At 42.6% G+C, this 27,775-nt stretch overlaps 2 protein-coding genes across 3 annotated transcripts in view; one reads left to right on the forward strand and one right to left on the reverse strand.

The window, feature by feature from the left end:
• Cdase (neutral ceramidase) overlaps window positions 1–27,775 on the forward strand; it is a 120,769-nt gene that overhangs the window by 55,441 nt on the left and 37,553 nt on the right. The gene's annotated exons all lie outside the window — the stretch shown is intronic.
• On the reverse strand, window positions 17,284–27,325 carry Ndl (serine protease nudel). 2 transcript variants are annotated; one of them, XM_070656001.1, is made up of 25 exons: window positions 26,936–27,325; window positions 26,712–26,828; window positions 26,467–26,634; window positions 25,181–26,329; window positions 24,097–24,663; window positions 23,673–23,882; window positions 22,858–23,021; window positions 22,632–22,759; window positions 22,007–22,480; window positions 21,587–21,885; window positions 21,368–21,512; window positions 21,157–21,296; window positions 20,817–21,068; window positions 20,588–20,732; window positions 20,347–20,516; window positions 20,172–20,288; window positions 19,914–20,100; window positions 19,494–19,829; window positions 19,159–19,347; window positions 18,936–19,083; window positions 18,678–18,843; window positions 18,391–18,567; window positions 17,980–18,217; window positions 17,736–17,852; window positions 17,284–17,611 (listed from the first exon to the last, which is right to left on the reverse strand). In XM_070656001.1, coding segments are annotated over exons 1-25 (6,105 nt in total). In that variant the 5' UTR covers window positions 26,937–27,325; the 3' UTR covers window positions 17,284–17,310. The 2 variants fall into 2 exon arrangements, with proteins under 2 accessions (XP_070512102.1, XP_070512101.1); XM_070656000.1 differs by having other exon boundaries at window positions 24,097–24,669; window positions 26,936–27,322.

Genomic DNA, 27,775 nt, shown 5'->3' on the forward strand with positions numbered 1-27,775 from the left:
GTCACATCTCTACAACCGTTGTCGGGCAGAAGAAACTAATTCGCGCAAAATAAACCTCGGATGTTCTTGCGTAAATATGGTCATCGTCGAATAAGAGGCGCTCGTACAGTCGAACGCGAGATCCGTTAGGTCTGCGATCGGCAGGAAGTATCCTATCGGCCAGGACCGATCGCGACAAGATTGCGATTATTCAAGACTACGCCGTCGTCGGCAGGAAATCTTCCTACGGTGAGCTAAATGTCCGACGTGCCCCCCTGTTGCCCAGTTCGCGATAGCTGATCCCCAACGATATAACGGTTTATCAGGGAATCCGGACGCGCGCCTCACAGTTGTACATGCGTGTATATGTGTATATAAATGTATATATATAAATATATGCGGGCACGAGGCGTTTTCTCTCCGCGAGAAAACACCGTCGACGCACCTGTGGCGTCGTTCTGCTCCTGTCGTTAACAGTTGTCACGCGAAACCGGTAAAATGGAATCGCGAACCGGTGTCCTTCGAAGCTGCTCCCGAAAAAATTCGCGGTCGACAGTAATCAGAGAAGTAAACCTGTTCACTCTCCTCCTACGGTTTGTATTTATTTCTCGCGACCGATTCCTCCGACGGGAGGATTTCTCATGGATTAAGAGGTGTCTATTATAAAATCTTACACTGCGCGGAAATGCGTAAGGTGCTTCAAGGCGAGGCCAAATCACTAGCAATGCGCAAAATATGCGCATTATATAATTATAATACGTATGCAGACATCTAATCGTCCCTGACGTTCATTCAGGTTTTAAATGTCAATTACGTGAATAATTCAACGGCGAAAAGTAATCGTTACGCGTCTATTTATAATTACGTGAATCATACAAATTAAGTGACAGTCGGGAGAGACGGTCAAGAAACGCGAAGACGTCTAGCAATGCTAATCGCCTTGGATCGTCATTAAGTCAATAAATGCAGATGCTCATTCGGTATACGCGATCGTTATTGAACGCGCGATTTTGCGTCGAGCAAATCGCTCACAGGTGAAAATAGACGAGGCGATGGATCGATGGCGTAGCTCGAAGACCGACGGGAAGTTCGAGACTGGATCCCTAAGCTGGTTAGAACCGGACTGGATCCTAGGTCAGCGCTAGAAAGTATTCGGGTTTCCTGCTAAGCGGCACGAAACGGTGCGTGTAAAAAGCGAGCAATGACTCCTGGACGCGAACTTTTCGCGATGAAGCCGAGCGTGAAGGAACGCGAACAATTCGGCACTGGGGGAACGGTCGTTCGCGGATTGCGTTGTTCTCGATCGCCCAAGCCTTTATCTGACAGACGTTGATTTGTGTGTAATTTAAAAAAAAAAATAACATGTTATCAAAAATTTGCCGGGCTCTTGATACACTTTGAATGCCCGCTCAAGAGGTAAAAAGGTCACGCGGATGCTATAATCGAATGCGGTCGTAATAAATTTTGATAATCGCGTGAGAGATGTATCTTCGTTTCGGGCACAGTGATTGCGGTCTTTTTTTTTTTAGCATTCAGCCGGCGGAGTATCAGCCGTGGATAAATTTATTTATTTTCTCGCGCAGTGTGCCGGATAACGGTCTCCTTGTGTTACCAGGAAACGCTCGCATCGTCATAATTGCGATAGCACTGCAAACATACTTTCTAACTGGATCCTGGGCCTGGTTATCTTGATCCTTACGTCGCGATCAATTATTTCTGTAATAAAGGAGATCCCCGCGGTAAGGCGTACGGGTGAGTCTTTAATTACGATAATGACGGCGATATCGCCGCGATTCGCGCTTCGGCTCGCGCATGTAGAGCGTAATTTATGTACACATCGACGGGATCAACGTCGCCGTTTAATTGCGCTTTTTTCATCTTATTCTCGCGTGCACTTCCGCCGGAGGAATTTCGCAAAGAGGCTTGTTTCTCAGCGCACCCGCTTTTTACAACTATTTGAAAGTACGAGAATATGACGAATTTCTCGGGAAAACGTGCGCGTTTTATAATTTCTTTATCGATATTAATGTTAATATCACGCTGCGGTATCATTAATACGTCGATCTATGCGCAATCACCGTTATTTACCGTTATCACTCGTAAATTCTGTATATTTCTTTTTCAATCATTATATGTGTTCTTACAAGTTTTTTCTCGATAGCGAATTAAAATTTCTATTTCAAAATTACAATGTAAAAAAAAGAAAAAGGAAAAAGAAAGAGCAAGTAGAAGTAAATGCAAAAGTGAAAAGATAAAATAGGATAAAATTATTGTTCATAGAATTCTAAGATAAGACAAAAAACGTTGAAGAATGCGAATATTTCTATCTTTATACACGATAATTCAGATCCAATTTCAAGGCAAATTTTTGCCGGAGAATGTACTTCCTGCTCCGTTTTCAAAGGAGGATTCGTGGGATTTCAATGACTGCGATTTGCAGACAGCTTATTTTACGATGAACGAAGGCTGTTTTCTTCGGCCGAGTTCGTCGACTTGAAAAATCGAAACGTCAGGCGGTAAGATTATTCATACACGGGTATCACGAGTGAAGTACCGCTGCGCATTGTCCGCCGATCGCTTCCGGTCTCCCTTGATCAATTCCAGTGGCGCGTCCGTTCGATGACAAAATTGGTAAACGACGCCAAGCTCGAGTTCAACCCACTCGAGAACGTCCCTCGCGCAATTATTATTCCGCAGGACGTAACACGACGAGGAAAGGCACGACACAAAACGCATTGTTACGTCTTTCGTAATTTATGCGATTACGTTTTTTTCTTTTTTTTTTTCTTTTTTAAACAATGTAAAACATATTACGCGCATTGTTTAATACATATAATTTTTCGCAAGCGCGGCTGTCGCGAAGAGATCGCAGGACCACGAGGTTTGACGCGCCGTTTCGAAATCAATTGTTAGATAAGATAGCCCGGGAATTGAGTTAAGGAATTGCGGAAAGACATCTGCGTCGCTACCCTTTACGTAAAGCCTAATAACGCACCTTGCTGCGACTCCGTGAGAATTTTACACGGCGTGCTCCTTGGTGAATGGAACTACATGGCCTGATTATTTTAGTATTACCGTAATCACGTCTGCGTCTTGGATGAATTGGCGAGCTCAGATTCAATCCGCGGCGTAACAAGGCGTGATATAATTTCCGGTCGGCATCGACAACCTCGAAATAAACATTTTCTCTGTCTCTCCGCCGGGATTTTTTTTCTTTCCTTTCTTTTTTTTTTTTTTTTTTGCATAACGGGTATTCCTTATTCGACGACGCGTTAAACGCAAATGTGCCGTTATCGTTTCTTTTATTCATGTTCAATTATTGAATAAGAATCGCGTTGCAACATTTACGAAAAGTCGGAGACATTCTAGAATTTATCGAGACGAAGGGCTCAAGGACCGAAGGGGCCTGTTTTTGTGCGTGGGTGTACTTTTCAGGTAGGTTTTCAGGTTGCCGTGTGGGAATTGAGCGAAGGAAGTTCCAGGGCTTGCTTTTGTACGAAGGGTCGAGTCTTCTCCGCCTTCGTCACCGTCGTCGCAATCGTTAGTACGGTCTTTTGTCGCGTCGAAGACAAGCATGAAAATATTAATAACGTTTTTAAGCGCGTTGAATGTTCCTATTTAGAAAGTAGACGTAGATATTTCATTCGTCGCCGATTGATCCTCTCGTTTGGGTCACTTTGTGCCGCGAGAATTTTCTTTAAAGTGGAAAAGGCAAATAATAAATAAGTAGCAAAAGTAAATAACGCTCGTGAAATGCGCTCTCTGTAATGCCTCGCGTTCTCTGAACACTGCATTCACGTACGCCGAGGGTTCCGTTTAATCGGATTGGCAGTCGTTCGCGATACCGTATATTATATAATCACCAAGACTGTTTTCGCGGCGATCTACTTGGCCACACAATAGCTGAAAGTGGTGTCTATAAGATCGTAAAACGCCTAGTCAGCCCCACGTTTCTTTCACTCGGTTGGCAATTGTGTAAGCGCATTCCGTGTCCTGTTCTCCTCCTTCGAGCCACCTGCGGCTGGAAGTCTGTCACCCGATGCATGTCTTCCACCGCGACAGGAAACTCTACGTAGCCTATTATGTAAAGTCCGACGATCGAACGTGAGCACGATTACTTCGGGTCTGTATTAATAAGGAAGTTCGCTGGACTCAGCTCGACGTAATGAGCAAAATTCAACCTAATTTCATTCAATTCCGCCTTAACATACAAATTCGCGGACCACTCATTCGCTTTTTGTTTCGTACGCGAGGGCTAATTAACGAGGGCTCCCGTTAAGCCACTTAGATGTGTTCTATTAGGCCCGCAGGCTTGATGTAACGAATACCACAGTTGGTAGCAGGCTATTGATATTACAAATTCATATAAAAAATGCCCATTAATGTCACGAAACGTAGTGAGACTCGTAATTAAGTAGTATTTCTTCCAATTTTCAATTATATCAATTTTATTCAATATGTAATTAATTTTAATTAAATATCTTTAGTAGAAAAAAAAAATTTATGCAGAAAAATTTTATTCGCTTGTTATATGTGTTTCCGGAAACTATATGTAGATCTCAACCAGCTCTATACGGTAAATTTGATTTCTCGCGTCCCATTTTTTCTCCCGCGAAGGACACGGGCGTCATTAAGCGCCCGCCGACCTCATCATCCTCGTTTTCGCGAGCGTGACTTTTGTCGTATCGCCCTCATTAAAGCCGGCTTGGGTTTACCGTTTGTTTCCTGAATGCGGGATGCACGTGGCGGTCGATGGAAATTCAGGGTCGAGGTTTCGCGGCACGAAGCTACATCGCGTTTTCTCGCGGGATGACCTAACATTAGTTATCTTGCACGATTCTCACGGTTCGCTGACCGATAAAGCCGACAAACGACAATGTCACGCGACGAGTGAACGTCGAGGAAGCATGACATTCGTTTTCAGATACAGGAACTGGCGTCGCTTAATTTACCGCTTAGCCGCTTCGTTGATTCGCCGCGGCGATCAAAAGTGATACATAAATCTATCCCACATTTCCCCTTTCCATTAATGAAATATCTGTATTTAAACAGAACCATTATCCCTTTCATCAAAACAATTAGAATCAGTATTTAATTAAAAAAAATTCTCAAATATTCAATCTGTCATTTCAAGCAAGATGTGTACGAGACGTGAGAATAAAAAAGGAAAAAAAAAAAAAAACAGTCAAACTACTCACAAGATTGCTTCACGAAAAAATTTGCGAGATAGGTCTCCGACGTTTCACACGCAACAGCGTTTCGATCGCGCGATTTCACATTTCTCGCAGTTCGTCGACCGATAAAAGCGGCGCCGCGCGGTCGCGGCCACGTGGAGCGCGATGCAAACGCAGAGCGGCCGCAGGTGGGCATCGCCCGCGTTGCGTTTACGAAACGCGGCTGTTGTTTCATCCCGTGACGAGCTGCGGCTCTGAAAATGCGAGGCCTCGGTCGCCGAGGTGGTCGGGTATCAAGGCGCGCCGCGTTTCTACGCTATGGTAGCACCGACAAGGGCGTGGCAGCGTGCCGGCTATACCGCGGCTGCACGCAGCTGCATCACGGGGACTGCGCGTGAAAAATGCTTCTACAGAATGCCGGCGCGATTACGAGCCGTCGCAGCGAGCGATTCGCAACCGCGGCTATCCCATAAATAGAAAGATGGCGAAAAGTACGCACCGCCTGCTCGCACGTGGTTGATAAATTTATCGCGGTGAAAGTAAAAGAATTATTTGACGTTTTGCGGCATGTTTGATGCATCTTTGCCCAGACCCGGCAATATTAAACTTGCGTAACGCGACGGAGACGGTTCCGACAACGGCACTCCGATCGGCACGAGTTTTCGGAACTCTTGTTCGACGATCGAACGTCTATTACGTGTCTGGAATTCCTCGTGGCGATGATATGCTCTAGCCGTTGGTAGCTAACGGTACCACGGCAAGGTAGCGTCATAGCCTCGGCGAATTTGTCCCTAAGTTACGGAGCCAAGCGAAGCGTAACGAAAACTTGATTGCGACAGCCACTTACAGACTTAAAAATTAAGCACAGTTATAAGGAGGTACGAGTATTACTCTATAGTTTTAAATGAATGTCGTCTCTTCGAAAGTTTTTTGTAACATTAAAAAAATTTTTTTAATACCAATCAATGCTTTTTTTTTTTTTTACAAAAAGCACGTGTATATGATTTTGCAATTATGTCACAAATAAAAATTTGAGTCGCGGAAGGAATTTTAACTCGCGGGCGCGTTTATGTGTTTAAAGTAATGCAAGGGTTGAACGAGATACGGAATATTGCCCCTAATACGCAAGATACGGTCAGAATATCTACCATGCCATGTGCGAGCACTTATCTACCTACACGCCAGCATCTACAAGTCATGTACCTGCCTATCTTTCTACCTACCTACCTAGCTACCTACCTATCTGCCTACTATCTATCGACGTAAAAGCTTCAAGACCAGCCGCGTTTTCTCTGTCGCCATAATAGCGGGAATTAATACCTGATAGCCTTTTTGTCTACCATAACGTAAGAAAACATTGCAACGTTATAAATTATGTTAAAAAAAAAAAAAAATTAAAACGCTTTCTACATAAAATTTTCAGTATAAAAACTGACCGTTTACGAATCACGGTTAATGCAAGCTCGGTATTTACAATCTCCGGTGAAGGCATGATTTCACGATATTCCGCGAGCGGTAAGTTAAGTCCTGCAGCAAACCGCTGCTTCATAGCAGCGAAAATATTTATGACGCAATGCATCACGCAGAATTTTTGTGCCGCGCGCCAGTACAATGTTTAGCGAGTTGAATAATTGTTATTTGTGCGAATAGAGCTCGTGTTCACTCGAGTCCAACGACTCGCGAAGAAATCGTAAGAGAGAGGGCAAAGGAATCTGGCGATCGCTTTTCTTTCCTCGCCGATGGATGAAGTTTGCAATCGCGGCGCGCATTTTCATTCATTCGCCATCGAGCCCGATTCGCTAAACGCAAATGCGGTTTATAATTCCGTTCGTTTCGATATCTTATTAACATTTTGCGAAGGCGAACCATCGAGTGCGAAGGGTACGTAAAATTTAACGCGAACTTTCTCTTTTATATTTACATGCGTCTTTTTCCGAGGTGAATTTGCGTTGCATGCAATCACCGCGCACAGCATCCAACTGGTAGCGATTTCTCGATCGAGGAAATATCCGCGAATCACGAAGGATAAATTGTGATTGATCAAATCAAGTGTTTGATATACCGAAAAAAGGAAAAGATCCTGGTACGTTTCTATAAATGGATCTCTTGCGATCTTCGCATTCAATTAAGTTAAAGACGCAGCCGACATCGATATTTAACCCCAATTTATATAAAACGATACCTATTTATTTAAGATTATGGAAGTAGAACAATGCTACGTAATTTAATGTTAATTCGACATGAGAAATTGGTTAATTATATACAGGAATATTGTACATTGTGTACATTTTCTATGAAGCAACCTTTTTCTTTTTTCTTTTTTTCTTTTTATTCTTTTCACGCAGATAGATTTTCTCTGGAACAGAACCACTTCTCACGGAAAATAGAAATAAATCTCTTAAGTTATTCGTTTTAATTTTTTAATTGTATTCGTCGGAATTCCGTATTTTGTTTTATGTCGTGAATTACTTTTAACTGAATGCTATATGTGTACTCGTCAACCGGCAAATGTTATTTTAGCATCGCGAACATACGATCGCACTCCGTAAATTTCGACACCTCCTGTGCTAAAAGATTTCTACACGTGTAGATATTGCATGTCCGTGTCTTGCAACGTTCTTCTTGTTATCCATTCGTCACGGATACATGTTGAATTGAGACGTGACATTTTGAAGATTTTTAGGAATTTTTTTTTTTCCTTCTACATTAGAATTTTAAATAGATTTTTCAGCGTTAAAAAAAAATTGAGCCGAGCAACGGCGACATTCTTTAAGAACTTTTCGGCAAGAATAAAGAGATCAGTCAAATTTGGCCTCGTGCCCAATCGAGCCCGAATTCCTTCGCCAGTGTGACTAACCCTGCGGCGTCCGTTCGGCGAAAGGCGTGCTCATGCAAAATCACGCTCACGCGTCGAGATACGCGACCCTTGCCACGTTACGTGATCATTTCTCACAGACTTACGTTGATTTTCCCTACGTTCTACGGCAAGATTCTAGTCCCAGGGTACATGTACACCACTGAAAGTCCGTCCACGGTCCGCCGAAGGTAATTCACTTCACAGAACGGATCGGAGTTGAACTGAACTCGCGGGACACAGGCTGCCGATAGCGATAGCGCGCTCACGGGGCCGGAAGATGACTACGGGCGGAAGGAAGCGCGAGACGTCTTGGTATCAAATGCGAATTCGCGGCGAGAAGAATGGCAAGGAAGAGACGTAAAGAATCTGGGAATTGTCCTCAGGGTCACGGAGCTCCTTCCCTCCGGCCCGCCACTACGAGACTGAAGAACCGGACTCTCTCTCTCTCTACGCCCAGGTGAACGGCGCGCGTTACCTGAGAAAGAGCACCTTCTTCTCTTCCCTGTGGCGGAACGCGGGAGAGAGAAAAGGAGGCAGCCGTGAACGTAGGCACTGGAAAGGTGGAGGAGACACACGGCGGCGAACCTCGGCGCCGGAGAAGGCCGAGCGGAGGCATCGTTCTTATTTGTTGCACGGCACCGCGGGGGTAGCTCTGTACGGTACATTTAAATACCTGTCACGTGGTGGCCGGATTGCTGCAAAATGACGTCAGGACGCGAGAGCGTGACTCGCGACGGTGAGGAGAGACGCGAATTTGCCTCACATTTCGCTCAGGAATCCGTGCCCGAGGAAACCGTAATGGCGGCCTTCGCCGTGGAGGCCTCTCGGCTTTTTCGGAGCTCGAAAATCGTCCCGTTGCCCGAAATCGTCATTCCACATCGATTTATCTTGGAGCGACTTTTATTAAAGAAATAAAATAGTTTTCCTCCGCGTTATTATATTATAAAATGCATAACAGAAGCGAGCAGGGTCGATAAATAAATTGTGTCAAATATATTAAATGTAATCTATCTAAAAATTCGTTATTGGGGATTTTTTGCTGGCGAGGTACTTCGTTATAATACTGTCAAATATTTCTACACCGGTCGAACTCAGAAATAGCATTCTAGTTTGAAACCGGTTTCCACGAGTGCGTAAAGCGACGCTCATTGAAGGATATCTTATTCTATATAGATATTTTCTCCGATTCTAATCTCGCACTGGCAAAAAGGTGAGAATCGAAGAAATAGCCTTTCTATTTGAGAAAACAGCCGTGAACGTAGCACGATGGTGGTATAACCGGTGGAACCTGGGGCCGATCGCGGCGTGCCGTGCCAGAGGTTTGCACTATTACCGAGAGTAGGTATGCCTCCAGAATTCCCGTAACAGTCGAAGAAATGTCGTGAAAGAGTCGCGTACTTACGATATTTCTTTATAACATTAAAACCGTTTGCTCTCGTAAAATTTTTCGTCTAATTCCATTTGTTCTTCAAAAACTGTATACTCTTTTTTTATATCACCTAATTGGTAACTCTTCCACCTTCATTTCGTCTTTTTCATCTAGCAATATACTTTTTTTTCAAATTTGCTGGAGTTACGCGAGTCGTAAAACGTCCAGAGATAGCTCGACTCGGCACGCTAACGGGTTAAGTAGGCGTGCGATTGCAGCAAGTAGGTGTTTCGCGAAAAGAGACATCGATGCTCACGCAGAAAAGGTCGTCGAGCCAGATCGGCGCGGAGTCACGCCACGCGGGTACGACGACCGCGGGCCGGCGCGGATTTCTTTTTCTTGCGCACCTGAATGAAAGTTGTAATTGAGCGAGAAGCTGGACGTGTGCGAGCCGATGTATCGCGTTCAACGCTCCGCGCTTATACACATCGATAATTCGGAGAGATCCGCTCTTTAGATTGGCGATTAGAAATCAACGAGAGACCGTGTTCCACGTCATTTATCATACCATACCGCGAACAATAAATGCAAGAAGCCCGACGAGGCAATTTACGTTCAGCGCAAAATTTCATTAAAAAAAAAAAAAAAGAATACTTTACTCGCGCTTATCCGGCAAGTTTCAGATTGGAAAAGTTGTAGAAATAAAAATTAATGCTTCTGGGCAAAAGTGAAATCTTTTGAGTGTAGATATCCTCTTTTGTTATTCGCGGAAAGAGGATTCGCGTGATAATAAGTGTTAATGCAACGTCTATACATTCATCGTGGTACGATCGCCTAATTACCTCCGTCGAGGTTCAGGTGTCGTCTTTTTCTTCCACTCGTTCTAATTGCAACGGACGTAACACTTTTTGCCAACCGTGACTGCGACGTCGGAGTTACGCAAGAGGAGCGAGCGCATCGTCGCCGCGATCCGCGATTAATTTTCAACTCTTAATTAGCGACCGGCTTAACGCGAGAGGTTTTAGGACGGCCGCGGTAACGATCGAACGAAAAGTCGGACGGACAATTTCGCGACATAGGGAAAAAGGAGGCACGTAAAGCGCACTCCGTTAGCATTTTATCGGGTCTGCTGCACTTCGAGGCGTTCAACCCGGCGTTCAACTCGCCGCATGCGAGCGCACGCGAGTTCCTGAGCGCCGCGCGGCTGTTTATAAATAAAACGGAACCACCATCTTTAAGTTGCTTACCAAGCCAGAAAACGCAATCAAAGGAGCGCTGGTCTGCACATGTCGGCTTTTGCTTTCCAGCAATGTGCCCGAATACTATTTGCCCGAACGTTTTTGATTCTACAGACGTGTTTGTCCACCCTGTTGACTCGTCGATGTACGGAGCGCTTTTAATAAACCGCAATAAGTCAAGACACAACGTGTCGTGTGTATAAGTAAATGAAGAAATTTTTATACGGCTAAAATTATCTGTGCGACTCTAGAGGCCGTTACATAAATTTTATTGCGACTTTAGAGTCGATTTCGGAGACGGGACATTGATTTTAAGCAGTTTATCTTCGCATGGTTTTACTCTCGGTGAAAATACACTTCGAGAAGTTGCACGGATGCGGGTGCAACTCAACGGTATCGCGAACAAAATGAGAGAAACCTTCTGTATTGAAAAAAACGCAAACGTTCTCTCTTGGAAACTGGTATTATTTCTTGATATCATGATCAACGCCCAATCCGTGTCACCGCTTAACTGTCGTCCAATTATCGGCGACTTTCAACGCTTAATTATACACTTTCCCAGTTTTCTTTCACTAGAACGACACGCGCCGACCGCGAGAAAACAAGACAAAGCCAACTTCTCCCGCGAACGGGGGTGACATCCACCATTAGAGTTCAGTGCCAGCTGAATGTCGGCGATTCATTTCATAACGTTGCATCAGCGGATGCTCACAACGCTTGGCGCATTTAAACCACGGGGTATATCATTATGGTATGAGAGGCATTAGTCGTATCGCTATATTGAACAAAGTACTGTCAAGCGCTCGTGACAAGACGTTGACCTGGGCAAAGAACCGTTCGATTACATTCGACTATGCATGTAGACAACATTGACTTTACAGCAGACTCTTACACTGGATGCTCGCGATTTTTTTAAACCAATAAAAAGTAGAAAATTATTAATGTAATTAAAAATTGTATTTTGGTGCTATATTTCTAGAAAATTAAAATTATATACTTTATCATCGAACGCTTTTACTAAATTAATTTCGGCAGAAAAATTGCCAGAAGTTAACTTGATTAAAAAAAAAAAAGTCATATAGTTAAAAAAGATTTATTTCCTAGATTTTTCATTAGCCCGTTGTTTTCGGCTCGGTTATCTCGCGAATTAAAAATGTATCGGGGAAGAGCGTCGTCGTGTCGGACGCGGTTCGATGCACGATGATTAGGAAGTTTCGGCAGGGCGTTGACCCCGGGGCGAGAGACCGTTCGACGTGTCCAGACTGACGCTCAGGTAGAGTCGCTCCGGCCGTGCGAGCTTCTTCCTCGGGACTTGCCGGCCTCGCCTCACGCGGCGTGTCCTACAAAACTCGCGGCGAATTAACATCGCAGCGTTTACGACGACCTCTTTATCCGCTAGTACACGTACTCGTCGCGCGTACTCGCGCGCGTATGCCGGTTTCACCGGAGGACGTCGAACGGCGAATGAGATGCATAGCTGCATTCCACACGCGGTTGCGGTCGATCCGATCGCCGACCGGCCATTACGGATATTTGCAGGCACTGAGAAGTGTATCACTCTCCTTCGCCGAGCGTTCGATTACGCACAGACCCCCGGAATGATGCGCACTCCTGAAACCGCGAGTTCCTCGTCGGAGCGGATATTAAAAAAATTTTTTTTTTTTTTTTAATCTGTTCACGCAGATTTAGCTTTGCCTTTTTTTCAGTAGAGCATTTTGTTTTACAAAAGAAAATACGTTTGTTATGTTAAACAAGCCTTTTTCTCATAGATAGTTTCGCACGGTTTATTGAACGTGTCTAATATGAATACGGTCTAGTTGGAAAAATTCTGCAAGACACAGGAAAATGGAAATGCGCTAAATCGCCGGTTGCAATAAACGAGCGTGCCTCGCGACGTGTGTATTATATGCATTTTCTCCGCCTTGAACTTGAAGCGATCGCGGAACAGCGATCACGATCCTTCCGCGCTCGATTCGCGCATTCTTACGAGGCTGGAATATGCTCGCTGACCCGATTTTACGATCGCGGCCACACACAGCATCGCACCACCCAGTGCACGGAGAGCAATTAAAATCGTACCGTCAATAATTGCCATTTTATTGCCCCTCGGTTTGTATTGTTCAAAACGGCTTGCCAGCTTTACCGAGATAGATTAGCGGGTATCCCGGCGCTCTCGCACCCACGTTAATTAACGCTTCAATATCGCACCCGATAAATATTTATTCGGCGAACGCGATTCACGCAATCAATCATACAGTTTTATTATTTCCTCGTCCTTTCTCTCTCCTCTAACTGTACGATAAATTCCTCTACAAGACTGCTAACTGTGAAATTAATTATTACACCCAGATAACATAAATAAAAGATAGGCGCGAAATTAACCTGTCGTTGATTTCCTCGTCGTTCTCAGAGAAAAAAAAAATATATATTTATACATATATAAATCAGAGAATTGCGGAATTCCCAGTACTTTTCGCGTCTAAAATTCAACGGGATAGAATATTCCGTCGGAAATTTCGAACGTTCGAGGTAGAGCCGACGGGAATAAAATGGCATTTCGGTATTTCGAAGTGAACTTTCGTGTTTACTGTTGCCCGAAGGCGCGTTGCGAATTCCTCCCTGTCGCTCGCAGCGGGATGCATTCTGAATTTTCGATTGGCGGAGTTTACGGTACAACGAGGCGCGCTACCGAGAGTAGGTGACAATGACGATGTCGAAAAGCCGATAAGTATGCGAAGGAGAACCCACGGCGAAGCAGGGTCGTGTTCCACGACAGGCAGGAAGCTGACAGACGTAACGGTACCAGAGCGCGGCTGCTCGCGGACGCTTCGCGCCGGCGATATCATCGTCGCCGTCACGTTGCCGATATAAATATAGAGGCGAGTTCAGAGTTTGTCGTTCTCCTTGAGCAGCGTATCGAGCCTGTCGTCGAACGTGACGATGGCGAACGGAACGGCGGCAGGATAAGTCGCCGGACCACTCTGGACTCACGGGAGAGTCCTGCGAATTCTCCCAAAACGAAAAAGAATATTAGAATTAATTACTTCCGGCATTGAAAGTTTAAGGATGTGTTAAGTATCACGGAATTGAATTTACGGTGGCCCCGTTACGCGTTTTTGGGCCCGCGTGCTCGGCTAATTATCGCCGCGGTTTCTCCGAGGTCAATATTGACTCGCGCTGCCGAAATGTAGTTAGGAAAAAAGATTTATTGATTTTTAAAATTAAAAATTAGGATCTATATTTTGATATCTCTAACAGCTCGTTAGTTTAATTAATTTTTTATATTATTTTTTTATATTTTTGGTTGGTACTTTGTAGTTGAATTCGTAGGTGTAGAGATCGTACTTCGGTTCACTTGAGAATCTGTCGAAGAATCGCTCGTGATTTAGAAAAGCTATGCGAATGTTTTGTAGTTTATCTTATCGGAATAAATCTACTAAGCGAATCCAGTGTTCCGTTAACCATTCTTGACAATAAGAATCGCACGATTAGCAATCCAGCGATAAGACTCGTATGACTGATTAGCATTTTCCAGTATCTCACCATTAACGGCCACTTTATCGACTCCTATGGGAACTACAGTTACAGCGTTTAAGATGATAACGCGGCTGAAGATTTTTACTTCACACGCCTGGATTTACATGTTTCAATCGTCTGCGGTGTTTAAGCCTCATTAATAACGCCGACGTGACGATTAGCGGAAAAGAATAGTCATCGGCAATCACTTCTAATCTAAGACATTCCGTAATCGCTTAATATACGCGTAATTTATTTTTGAGTTCCGCCGCAAGACGTTCCGCGCGATGAATCGACATTGAGGATGGCGTTTTAACAGGACGTAATTGCGCGAGAATCACTCCTCGCCTTGGTCGGTTGATAAATTTCTTTGGAGGATCGATGCTTCGCGACGGACAGGAACTTCCTCGATCCCGAGATGATTCACATTGCGCGTAATGCGGGTACAATGGCTCGGCATGCAGGTGGGATGGAGCGGGCTCATTAAGGATACGAGCGATCCGCGCTGCCGCGACGTAATGTAGGTAATACGTAATGAGGACTTCACACATTCCTGAACGTTGGCCGCTTTCTCTGCCCGTCTCTCTCGCGCGAGGCGAAGGATCTTCTTGCGCCCGGGTCTCGATCCTTTCTCTTCGTCCTGCCTGCGCCGGTCTCCCAGTTCAGCACGCGAGACGGGCCGCCGGTAATTCACACCGAAACGGTCATCAGTTCGGGTACCCTCCACTCGCGCCACTTCACCCGTACCCTCGTTGTAAAATAAGCGTGCCAGCAATTACATAAAAATTACACCGGCGGAAACGCAACGCGTCTTCCACATAGGTCGAGTTTTACTAGAAATAAATTGTAGCTTCCCGCGCTACCGAAATATTCTCGTAAAAAAAAAAAAATGTTTTTCGGAGTCGGTTCTCTTTTCCCGAACTCCGTTGCCGACATTTCGCGATAAGCGACCTTCGAGACGCGGAAAATTCCTCGCGGAGAGTTCGCCATTCGTTTTTAAAGATCGACCGCGATCTAGCCTGAATCCGGCTTCGCCTTTTACGTTGCATTACAACGCTCGCACACTCGCGCGGCCGCGTTTTGCGTGAACGTGCAAAAGCCGCACACAGTAGCGCGGGGAATGAAGAACCTCAGGCTGTTGCAGCGGCCAACGGTACTCTGCGGAATGAAATTATACGTTTTGCGCCCCGTGTTGATTACATAATCAATGTCTCGCCGGCGATCTATCGCCGACGAACAACTCTGATTGCTCATTGTCAGCCATCCTTGCAGCCGCTTATTAAAAACGAACGGGAGAAGGCAGGTATTGAGGTCAATGTGCGAAGGAAGGAAAACTAAGCTGTGCAATAAAATTCATGGACTGCATATACAAGAGATCGCTAAAAACCCAAGGGTTCTAAAATAAATTTATAGCGAGACAATTAAAAAAAGAGAGAAAGAGAAAGAAAGAAAGATCTAATCTCTCTTTGCCTTCTCACGTGGCATCATAAATGCAGCGAATTTATCGTGATCACCAAGCGGTTATACATATATTCATGATCGTACCGACATTCCGCCTCGAGCTCCCGGTTAGTATGGAGCAATCGATAAGGCACAGCATCCGGCGTGGAAAAAGTACGTGCCTCGCGTGCTTGGTTGCGTGAGTTAATAAGCGATGTGAATGACTTAAAGGTATTTAACCGCGTTAAATAATGTTCGCGAGTGCGCTAGAAACTCAGTTTACCTGTCGGTTGCTTCGAAATACATAATTTCCTTTATATTTTGCACGGTCGGGTAACGAGGATCACTTGGAGGCATTGCGTATTTAAAAAAAAAAAATGTGTTTTAATTCAAATTGAATAACGAAAGACACAAAAACCGTGAAAAATTTCTAATTACTTTGCTTATCGAGTTAATTGAATTAATTAGACGACTAGGCGCGTTAATTAGAGCGTGAATTTGCACGTATCAGAAAGCACATGGAAAGTGCATCGAAAGTACGCGTATCAATGCGATCGTGTCGTCTGTCATGCGTAACTTTCTGCAGTGATATCGAAAATATATTATTTAATTTTGACGAGGTAGATACGCTAGGCAACAATAAAATAACAATTTACCGCGCGTTTACGCAATAAGAAATACGCGTAATAGATGTAATGACATACATATGAAAGAAGAACGTCGAGTTTAATGTAGCGCCGTGTAGGATGTAGTAGACGAGCTCACTCGGAGGAAAAATAGCCATTATTTTCATATTCCCCTCGTTTTCGCTCGAAAGAACCAGGAAAGGGGTTTCCGCGTGGCTGTTGTTAGGGAATCCACCGATGCCGTTCAACGCACTTGTGATCGGGCGGTAGGCTTTTGAGGTATAAAAAAAAAAAAAAAAGAAAAAAGAACGGCACGTTAAGTACAGCAATCGAGAGAAATACTATGGAAATGCAAGCAGCAAAAGTACAGATAATTATCATCGATCATAATAATAAAAAAAAAAAAAATTACATTTTATGGCATAAAATATGTAAAACACGTATTATCTTACGAATTATATATTCAATGTGAATTCAAGAAAAGAATCACTTTGAGGATTTAATAATTAATTGAGGAAGTTAAGTCGGTAGCGTTGGTAATTAAATTTTAGTTCGTCCCAGATGAGATTTATCAGACGAAGTCAGCATGCAAAACTGCTGGAACAATGAAAAGCGGACGGACGAATGGAGGAATCAGCGAGAGACGAAGAAGAGGAATAAGGTACAGATGGAATGTAGCGAATGGGGTCGCTGCCGTTGAAGGCAAACGACTGTGCCCCTGGCTCCTCTTGGCGAGCTACCTCGCCATGAAAGCACGGAAAACGGTATCCATTCACATTCCGGGAGTGACTAATTCGCGCTATCTCCTACGTGACACACGCGTTACGTGCTCGAAGATACGTGTCCCAGCATTAGACAATGCGATCAACGCTGTCATATTCCTCAAACGTAGAAAGTCCATTGAACAACTATTTAACTCCGTTTGTCACCCACTCTAAAGATGTACTCGTAAATTTTATTTCACATTACGTATTGCTTATTAAAGGCTTGCTTATTAATATACCGATATAAAATATATTTCCAGAGCAATGTTAAGTTTTTGTTAGTAAAAGCTTAGAAGTGAAATTATTTGAACGTGGTTCGCTTGAGTTTGTATAAACATTACATTTTATTAGCTGCACTTAACAAAAAGGCGGTAGCAGGCTTCTTCTGGTTTGACCAAAGTTATTAAAGGCTTATCTTCGCGCATGGTTATCCACGTGTCCATATTTAATCGCACCATGTAGAAATCGTCCAGAGATGGAACAACAGATTGATTAAAAATTTGATGCTTGGAATCGATAATTCCGTTTGAGTAACCACTCTTGCGGCACACATTCGCTGCCTCCTCCTCCCGTGACGTTTCTTCCGACGAATAACACAGCGTGTGCCATACACCATAGGTCCGTTGCATCACTTCACTTGCAGTAGGTCTGCGGGGTAATTTAATAAGTTTGTAATTATGTAAATTCTTATTATTTCGTCATTTAATAGCGCGGCGCGTCATTTGCGATGTACATATAATTATGGCGCAACTTATTCCAATTAAATTCCTACCTTTTATCCGCGAGATCTCGCACCTTTATGCACTCTGCTTCGTCCTCTCCGTTCGGACAGTCATTGTCGCCATCGCACACGAAATCTTGTGAGACACAAGTAACATTTGTGCTCTCTCTGCGTTCAATGTAGATTTACACACAATTAGTAAATGCAAAAAAAATTTTTTTTTTTTTTATTTGTTATTTGAGAACGATACTTTTTAAAGAGCTTTCGAGATACAACAAAACATTATTGATCTTACGTGTTGCATTTAAAGCTAGTCTCGGTGCATTGACACTCTTCTGGAGATTCGTCGGTCTTATCGAAACAATGTCGCACTCCGTCGCACAATCGCTCTGGTTTAGTCAGCTTTAAATATTCCGCGCAGCTGCATATTACAGGTTCATCCGTTCCATCAGAGCAATCCACTTTACTGTCGCAAAACGCGCTCTTCGGGATACATTCGCCATTTATGCACCGTAATTCCGACTTTGCGCATTCTACGAAAGTGCATTAAAACCATAAATTTATGGCACAAGAGATAAGCGATTAAAACTTATCTGATTTAATAATTCTATTAATAATTTCATTAAATTTTTAATTTAGATTTAATTCGATATAAATTGCGACTTTAAATTAATAATTTATTAAGTCGTTCGTTAATATTACGTACCGCTGATTTTGTTTTCCTTTTTCATTTGTTGCACTCGCAGACACATTTCATCCTTCTCGTCCGCACCATCTCGACAATCTGCCACGCCGTCGCATACTTGATTCCATGGGACGCATTGTCCGATATTGCACCGGACACCGTCGCAGGTGGCCTCAGGTGTTCGTTGTGGAGCTTTCTCTACAGTGCCAAAGTGGAGAAATTAAATTTTCGATTATTTTGCGTAAAAATATAATGATCGATATAAAACTAATCAAGTGGTTAAAAAAAGCTAAGAAATTAACGGTTACCTAAAGCTTGCGTGAGGTAGGCATATATGTAATCAATGCTCGTCAGGTTTTGCACGTTTCGGAAGCTGCACAAGCCGTCGTTTTCGTAAAATACAGCCGCGGGATACCATCCCTCTTCGTTTCGACAAAACACCAGTCCGTTCCAATTTGAAGAAGTTTCATTATTCTAAAAGCGCGGAAAAAAATCAAAATCCGATGCTCTGCACATTTTGCTGAATTAAAAATACATGATTGGTTTAATTTTACAAAGCTACTCACTAGACACTTGACACTTTGAGTTTTGACAAAACAGCGATGGCAATTGTCGCAGTTTTGAAGAACTGGTTTAAGGAAAATCGACTGCGTCAGGTGTTCCTTGTTTGTACCAATTGCCACGCATAAATCGTCCTTCGTCGGTGGATATATTCTGCGAAAATTCAACAAAGAGTTATGTTACGAAGAAATTAATTTATGATAATGCATAAATAATTAATATACTTACTTTTTCTCAAAGAACAGCGGTTGCACGTAGCGAGTAAAATTCACTGCAGTTTTTAAGTGAAGTAACGAGACATCCGTTGTTTTCAAGTCTTCGATCTCGTCAACGACCGATATCTGCTGATGCGGTCCGTCCACGAGGAGGAACGAGCGACTCTGGCCGACCAGAGCCGTTGTATAATTCACCGACAATCTGAAATTTGTTTTTCGTTACGCATTCTTTCGTTGATATAAATTTGACGAACGGTTCATTAAATTCCACGCGATCTGCGCTCGACGAGAGGACATCGGACACACTTTTGACAGAGAAAAGTTTCGGAGAAAATAAAATTCACTCACCTGATCGCCTTCGTGCAACTCGAAGTGGACAGAAGCCAGTCCGATTCTAGGAGTAAAGCCGTGCAGTGATATCGGCCGTCGACGAAGATGGCCGCTAGCCACGGCCACAGATAGGTATATTCTCCGGTTCTCGGATCGACGACCAGGAGTGAATCGGCGCTGCTGCTCAAAACCGGTCTGCAGCGGAACTGTAGCGCCGTGCACGACTCACCTCTCTCGTTTTCCTCGACGTGGCTCGGTGAAGGTTCATAGCTCGTCACGTTGTCGCTCCACCGTGAGAATCTCGTTTCGAGCACCGTTTCGTTCACAACGATTCTATCCAACAGCTCCAAACCTCTGTAATTTACGTACGCATTTATTACGTACGAATTCATTAGTCGCAATTAATACTTTTAATTATTAATTTAAGGCTGAACGTACGCAAATCCAAGATAATTGCATAGATTTTTTCCGATCATTGACATTACAGTGGGATTCTTCAATGTATCCGGCTGAATACACGCCAAGTGCCACGTTCCGTTGTAATTTTGACTGAGCAAACCTTCTCTGTTTAAAACTGGCCGGTTCTCGTTATCTACGTTCATGTATTTTCCGTAAGTCAACGCAACTGAAAAGAAGGAATGACGTCAATTAGTTTTTCTTTCTTTAAAAAACCGAGAACACAAACCGAACACTTACGGCAATCGACCTCGTCTTCTCTCAGAGGGCAGTTGAAAATTTTATCGCATTTTTTTTCGATCGGGATACAAAAATTTCCGCTCCTGTTGCAGTGGAACTCGTCATCTTTGCATATACCTGAAACAATCACTCGTTAGATCGAAAAAACTAACAGGTAAACTACGTGCAATCGTACCGCAATTTTTCTCGTCCGTCTGGTCATCGCAATCTAGATGTCCGTCGCAAATCGTCGTTGGACGAAAGTTTAACAGGTAATCCTTACACGTGCAGTTTTCTTCATCGGTACCGTCTTCGCAATCTAAGCGTTTATTACATTTTTTGCTGACCGATATGGTTTGAAACAGACTGCCAATAAGACAAACATTAATTTCAAGAAAAATCTTAACTCAAAATTTTCGTAATACTTTGTAGCTCACTTTTTGCAGGTAAATTTAACGTGCGATATCGTTGTTGCGGGCGTTATTGCATCTAAGGAATCTGAATTCTCACTGCTATACGTTTGCGTTTCTGTCTGAAAGAAGTAGGAGACAGTAGAAAAAGATGTTGGTTCTATGCTCGCTTCTGTAACATAAAATTTCAAAGTTATTTCTAATAATTTTATTAAATTATTAGAGACATAATTATGGGAGTGTTAAATATATTTACTTTTTTTTTTTGTACTTTCGCTCAATACTTTGTTAGATTGTTGCTTTGCAGAAACATTATTAAAATTCGATTCTTTGAATCTTCCCTTCACTTTCAGAAATCCGCATCCGATCTCATCCTCTGCGTCTAAACAATTTACAATTTTATCGCAACGTTTTTCTCGAGGTAAGCATTTTTGCAAGCTCGATTGGCAGCTAAATCCCGGACATAAATCCAAGGGTTTGTTTCCCATCAAAGGCATTACTTGGCTCTCTGTAAAATAATATATTTTAAGTACTAAAAGCAAAAAATGAAAAAAACATATTTAAAAAATAAATTTTTTTTTTTTTAATTGACTTACGTAAAGTTTCAGACGATTCCAAAATCCAATCCAGATAGTAACTCAGTTTCATATAAACACCGGGCTCATTTGGACGTCCGCATCCATCGCCATGGCTGATTAAGCCCGCCGCGTACCACTGAGATTCTAATTTGGGGTTTCTGTGCAGAGAAAAATATTATTTTATAACAATAGCAAAAATCAAATGTTTAGGGTTTTATTTGTTAATTACCTGCACATTAAAGGACCACCACTGTCTCCCTGGCAAGCATCGTGACCACCCTCGGGATATCCCGCGCAGATCGTCGCGTTGTTCTTATCAGCCATATACTTACACGATGGCAAAATCGGTACTTCCACTTCTCGCAAATGATCCGCTGAAATCAAATATTAATTTTAAATAAATATTATAAATATTTAGCCATATATTTGAGAAAAAAATTAAACTTACGCTCGGGTCCATCTTCTTTTACGGCTCCCCATCCAGTAGCAACGCATACGGATTGAGGCGATGGGCCCTCTTTCCATTCGCGACCGGCGGTAGCTAACGACGGTAAGCAGGCCTGGCGAACCCATCGATTAAAAAGAAGCCGCCTGTCTAACATGATGATCGCTATGTCGTTCTGCATCTCTCGCTTTGCATATCCCGGATGAACGAGCACATACTTCGGTTTTCTTAATTGTGCCATCGGCGAAAACGAAAGCCGCCTGAGGATACCGGCCTGTATTTCGAAATAATGTTCCGTATATCTGAAAATGTTTCAAGACATTTTATAAAACATTTTTAATTAGTAGAAAAAAAAAAATTTCCCGTTTGAGTAAATCGTTCATTATATGTCTATTTAAAGTTGATCTTTAAAAAGTTTTTTACCTGTCCATGCAATGACCCGCGGTGAGTATGTAAATTTCATTGATGATAACACCACCGCAATGGAAATGACCGTCTTTGTAAATGGCGACCAAGAAGGGCCAAGCTTTAGGCTGACTTGCTCGACCACCAACTACTCGCGTTTGCGATCCGACGATGGTATCACTTTGATCTTGCGTTCCTTCCTCGATCACCGTTTGCCGTAACAATCCTAACGTCTCTTTGTAGATCCTGGTAAATTCCGGCGACGATTGTTCATTTGCATGTCTCCGATACAAGAAATTGTTCTTTGTCGCGTTGGAAGCGAGAGACGAGCTTTGACGAGGCAGAGTTTTGGTTCCGCAAGGTAACGGCGGACACTTGACGAATACCGCCGCACCCTGGCACGACGCCGTTTGTATGCCACCATTATTCGATTCGATCACGTAAGGATTTTGAAAAGAATTCTCAAACACGATTTCCATCTCCGGCAGGCTTCTGCAAAAATAGTTTTAGCAGCTTGGATAAGTTTTTAAATTAGAAATTGAATTGATTTTATCAGTGAATATTTTGCGTTCGGATAAACGGTATAATTTGCAGTATCTACTACAAACGTATATAAAAGTTATTACTCGTTTTGACGACTTACGTTAGCGGTCGACCAATTTCCGACGCGCAAGCGAAAATTGCCCAAGAGAGCGTTTTCGAGCAAACGGGATACCATTGTCCCCGCACGTTTTTGTGGAGATATCCTTCGGTATAACCGACCATAAAAATCTATATATAAAAACAAGAGAAAAAAAAATTTGAAAAATAATTATTACAAATATAATAAATTTTAATAGCAAACAAGCGTGTAAATAATTCGCTCTTACATCGTTTGAGTCCATGTGCTTTTCCAGAAGTATATCGCAATCGTGTTCGTCTTTTCCGTTGGGACACTGCTCTTTTCCATCGCAACGTTGCGAAAGTGGTACGCAATTATTGCTGCTAGACCGACTGTACCAGTCGTCACAGCTGAAAGAACTCAATGGACAATCTACAAATTAAATAATTCTCAGATAGCCAAGTTTTTTGACAAAGATTTCGAAAGTGGTAAACTCGTGTATATTTAAGTAGAATGGCTTGCAAAGTGATAAACTCTACTCAGTTTCTGCTGATAGTTTACTGTTACATTATATCAGTAAATAAGGATAAATTAATATCTCGGTACGAACGCGTTTTATAAAAGCCGCTTTAGTGAAAAGAAAAGTCTCGTGGATAACGTAGCTTCCTTAAATTCAACCAGTATTTAGCGTCATCTGGTGGCCAACCACAGTAATAAATAAAACGTAAAATATATAATAAATTATTTTATTATTTAATAATATACGACAATTTTCTTTATTAATTTTTAATTATTTTTTGCTTTATTCATAATAATAAAAAGAGAAGATTAAGTACTCGGTTGGTTACTTAGATATCTGCTATGTTACATACTATTTCAGTTATTAAAAAAAAAAAAAAGAAAGAAACACACACGTACACACACACACACATGATGTTCGAAGCCAATAATATTCCTAACTTATTAAAATTTGAATTATATAAAATTACTTATGTAAAAAATATTACAATTTATTAAAATCGAGGGTCTTTTTATTTATTTGAAGCGTATCGAGAAGGATTTAATACTATCATCGTTTTTTACCAAAACAACCAAGCTCGTCCTCCCCGCGTGGACAATCGAAATAACCGTCGCACAAGCGATCCTGCGATATCCGATCTCGGCAGGAGCAGCTTATCTCATCACTGACGTCGGTGCAATCGATGCGGCCGTCGCACCATTTCATCTCCGGAACGCATTCGAGATTATCGCATTGATGAAAATTTATAGGGCATCCGCTCAACGTCGGGAGCCCTGAAACAATTGTCACGCTGTTGAAGTTAACGTTTCAATTTCTTTTCTCAAAATGTATTTCAATTTACAGCCAACACTTTTTAAAACGTAATAAAAAAAAAGAAATGTAGCGCGTAAAATTATTAAAATGATATTAGAACATGTTAAAAAGCGTGGGAATAATAAATACTTTGAAGAAATTCTTCCAGCAAGTCCGCGAGAGAACTTTACTTACCCGGATTATATCGCGCGTTGAACTTCTCAGACAATTTCTCGGGCTTTCTTGGAAGCTCTTTCGCTTCGTTGGTAGAGCGATCGGATTGCGATATGTCGGAAACCGGTGGGAAGCGAGTAGTCGCCAGTGTTAAATAACCGCAAAAGTACGGCATGTTTACATTTTGTTCCTGAGACGTCTCAACTAAGTGCTGATTCAGGGGGGTGATCGGCACGTTCGGCACAGGTCCGGTGTTTTGTTCCGTCGGAGTCTGATCAGAGTTTAATGATAAAAATTGCATCGTGAGCCCTGGCTTATAATTTGGCGATGAGGGATTTTGCAGCTGATTCTGGAACCCGAATCCGTGGCTTTGTATGGTAGAGGGACCTTCGTAAAACGCCGACGCTGGTATGCTGGGAAATGGACCAGGATATGAGCGAAAGAAGCAGACCGGATGAGTCATCGCCCACGTCGTAGGGCTTAGTTTTTTAAGGAATTTCGTGCTCTCCGTTACTGGGGTGGTGTTATCCTCCGTTTGCGGACGTTCGGTGAACTCGTAATTGCGATCATTTTCCATCGACTTTGATTCTGTAACTATTATACATATATATATATATAAATTTTTTTTTTAAGCTTCCTTATTATTTTAAAAATTATAATACGATTTGTATTGAACCAAGGTATCGCGTGAAAGTACATAATAATTAAAAAAAAAAAAAAGAAATTTTATTTAGCGCTTCCTTTTTGATTTACGAGTTATATAAACTTCTACGTATTTCATTTGAAGTTGTATTAAGCAAATCTTATGAATTATGAATACCTTGACGCTTTCAGCTTACGCTGCCTTAGAGATTATGCGAGTAAAAATAAATTGAATTCTTATGCGCTTCGTGCATTACAAATATTTTTCGAAAAACTTTACGGGGAGAGTATCGGACTAAGTGGCGGAGCAAAGAAGGAGAAAAGTGAAGAAAAAACAAGGGAGAGTTTAAAGAATGGTTTCAAGAAGCGCGGTCGAGGCGTAAATGGATGCGGTAGGAAGCCCTCTTCATCACGTTTTAATTATTTCTACTACTTCTTCCGCGTCTTCTTTCCGACCACGTACCGACTGTCGTTGCGGATCGATTTTCTGGGTGTCCCTCGGACGAAGGACGCGTTGAAGGATGCATCGTGCCACCGTCAATTCCGGTCACGTCGTATCCCGCCGGCACACTCATCACGTTTCCAGCACTCTGGTTCGTAAGATCGATGGTGGCTTGTGTTCTCGTTTCGGCTGTCCCTGTGGAACCAGCCGTGATTGTGGTCTTTGCAGTTTGTTTAGCCCTCGTAATAACACCATGCTGCATTCTAATGCCACTGGATTCCGTTGTGAAAAATTTCGTGCTCGTGATATCCTCGTCCTCGGTTATCGGATACTTCTGTTGATCGGCTTTCGCCGTAACGCTCACGTCAGTTTGGAGGACTTCCGTCGTTTGCGAATAATTTAGCGCCGAGCTAGTGCCTGGTCGTTTGTTATTGATGTCCGAATTGTCGACGTCAGTGTCGTTTACGCGCGTCCACTGTCCGTCATTGGAATTCGTATGATCAATTAATACAGTGGCGGTTTCGGATATGTCGCTTTTCAATGATTGATTCGTGACGTTTTGTGATGGATTGTTTGTTACCAAATCAATTTCTATCGGCTGTATCCGCGCTGCTTCTGTCCAATTAACTTCCGCTCGCGTCGGGCTGCTCACGGCCTGTTCGTTGTCCAGCAGCTTGATGACGACCGGACTGAAATCGCTCGATTGATTTTGCTCATGAGGGAAATACTGATCCTTCGGCTGCATCTCGTCGCTTACTTCGTTTTCGTCATCCGCAGTTTCCAGCAGATCCTTGCACTCGAGACATTTTATAATTTCCGCTGGCAATAATTCTTTCCCGTTCGCCAGCGAGAGTTTATTCACGAAAAGCGCGATGTAGTCTTGCACGGTTTTCAACAATATCTCGCAGTCTTTCGCTTTCGTATCGCAATCTCTTCTTTTGCGAAGTACTTCCCGCTTGGCACGTTTACTAACGCCTTCGTCGCTTATCGCATTAGGAAATTCGTCAGCTTCTGCAGCTCGCGTTATCTGGCTCGTCAACTCTGTCCGATCGTTGAAAGATGGGTCTTCATCGATCACTTTCTCCATCCAAGACTTCAACAATGACCGTCTGCCGGGAGGAAAGCCTAGCTCGATCACCCGCTCCATGCGTGTTTCCGGTTGAACGCGAGCTGAAAGAATCATGGTGGAAGAGATGATTTTTCTCTCGAGGACATCGACTGGAAATTGGCGATTGCGGGCGCGATCAAGAGCGAATTTTTCGAGAAAAATGATGCACATTTATATTACTTATACAATATTCACTAACCTGAAGGTTTACCGTATCCGGATATTACGGAAAAAATAAGATTAATTGTGAAAAAGAAACTAATAATCAGTAAAATAGAAATCGCTCCAGTCAGGAGAAGGTATTTGTGTCGCGTGTAAAAGTTCGAATGGCCGTGCTCGCTGTACTTGCAATTGTCGGATATTATGCCTGAAATCATGATTAATATTAATTGTAACATTTGGTGGGTATACATTTCGAACAATTTATCAAGTAAAACGACTTACTTGTGCATCGAATTCTTGTACCTGTCACGCAACATGGTGGATCAATTGGAATATCGACCATTTGCGGAGTTGGACTTTTTTCGTCGCGCAATTTACTTAATTTATCCGTCGAACGCACTAATTGTAAAAAAAAATTAATTAGTAATTAATCTAAAGAATAGACTTAGTTAAAGCTGCACTGATACACAAACGTATGGCCCGATGATATTCCTCGAGCAACTTACTTTCAATCAAGTTATCTATCGCGACCTTTTCATACGGAAATCCTGATTTTATTTCAATCTTCACGCGGGATTACACCGGCGACGACTAACTTCGGATTCGACGGACAGGCTCCTCGCAACGGCGTGTCGATAAAAAGTTGCTGACAGTTCGTGTCGTCTCCTGTTACGTTCGTGTGAACGAACCCTTTTACACGCACTTCAACAAGTCGCACAACGTTGTCGCAGAGCTTGCAAAAAATGGTGAATAAAATTTTTTCATTGCAAGAAACAAATTTACATGTTAATTTTATCAGCCACAAAAATCAATCGGCCTGTTATTGCGTAAACTTGGGAAGCAAAGTTTTCGCGTCTCGCATATACGTTTGAGAAACTTAAATATAGCGCTCTCGATTAATGACTCTTATCTCCAGACGAACAGTTTTTCCTTGAAAACTTTAAGCTCAGCGAGAAACTATCACTCTTCATTGTGGAAAGTTTCGTAGGTTGCAAAATTATTCTTGTCTACTAGAAAAATGGCATGAGATGCCGGGTACCTTTCTTTTTTTTTAAGCGAAATATTTATCTTGAACGAGGAATTTGTGAAAAGGACTCTTTTGGAAAAATATTTTTATTTTTCAATACGAATTAAATAAATATTTTTTTGCAAGATAAAAATAATTAAGTCAAAATGCTATAAAGATAAAAAAAATATTACTGTTCCAATTGGAAAATGTTCATACACTTGGAAATATTGGCAGAATATTTTTTCATCTGTACGGATCGTGATATCGCGTCGCAAATTAACTGTGAATCGATTATAAAGTAGTAATTACCAACGTTATTAAAAATTGCTCCGGCGTA

Source organism: Cardiocondyla obscurior, linkage group LG04 (genome assembly GCF_019399895.1).
Source record: "Cardiocondyla obscurior isolate alpha-2009 linkage group LG04, Cobs3.1, whole genome shotgun sequence".
Taxonomy (NCBI): domain Eukaryota; kingdom Metazoa; phylum Arthropoda; class Insecta; order Hymenoptera; family Formicidae; genus Cardiocondyla; species Cardiocondyla obscurior.

Bases quoted from the DNA above. Each gene is read 5' to 3' on its own strand.
- Ndl (XM_070656000.1), bottom strand. The intron at 26,635-26,711 runs GTAAGTCGTTTT...TCATGATTTCAG, and splicing joins TACAAGAATTCGATGCACAA to GCATAATATCCGACAATTGC. The intron at 22,481-22,631 runs GTAAGTCGTCAA...CTATTTTTGCAG, and splicing joins GAAATTGGTCGACCGCTAAC to AAGCCTGCCGGAGATGGAAA.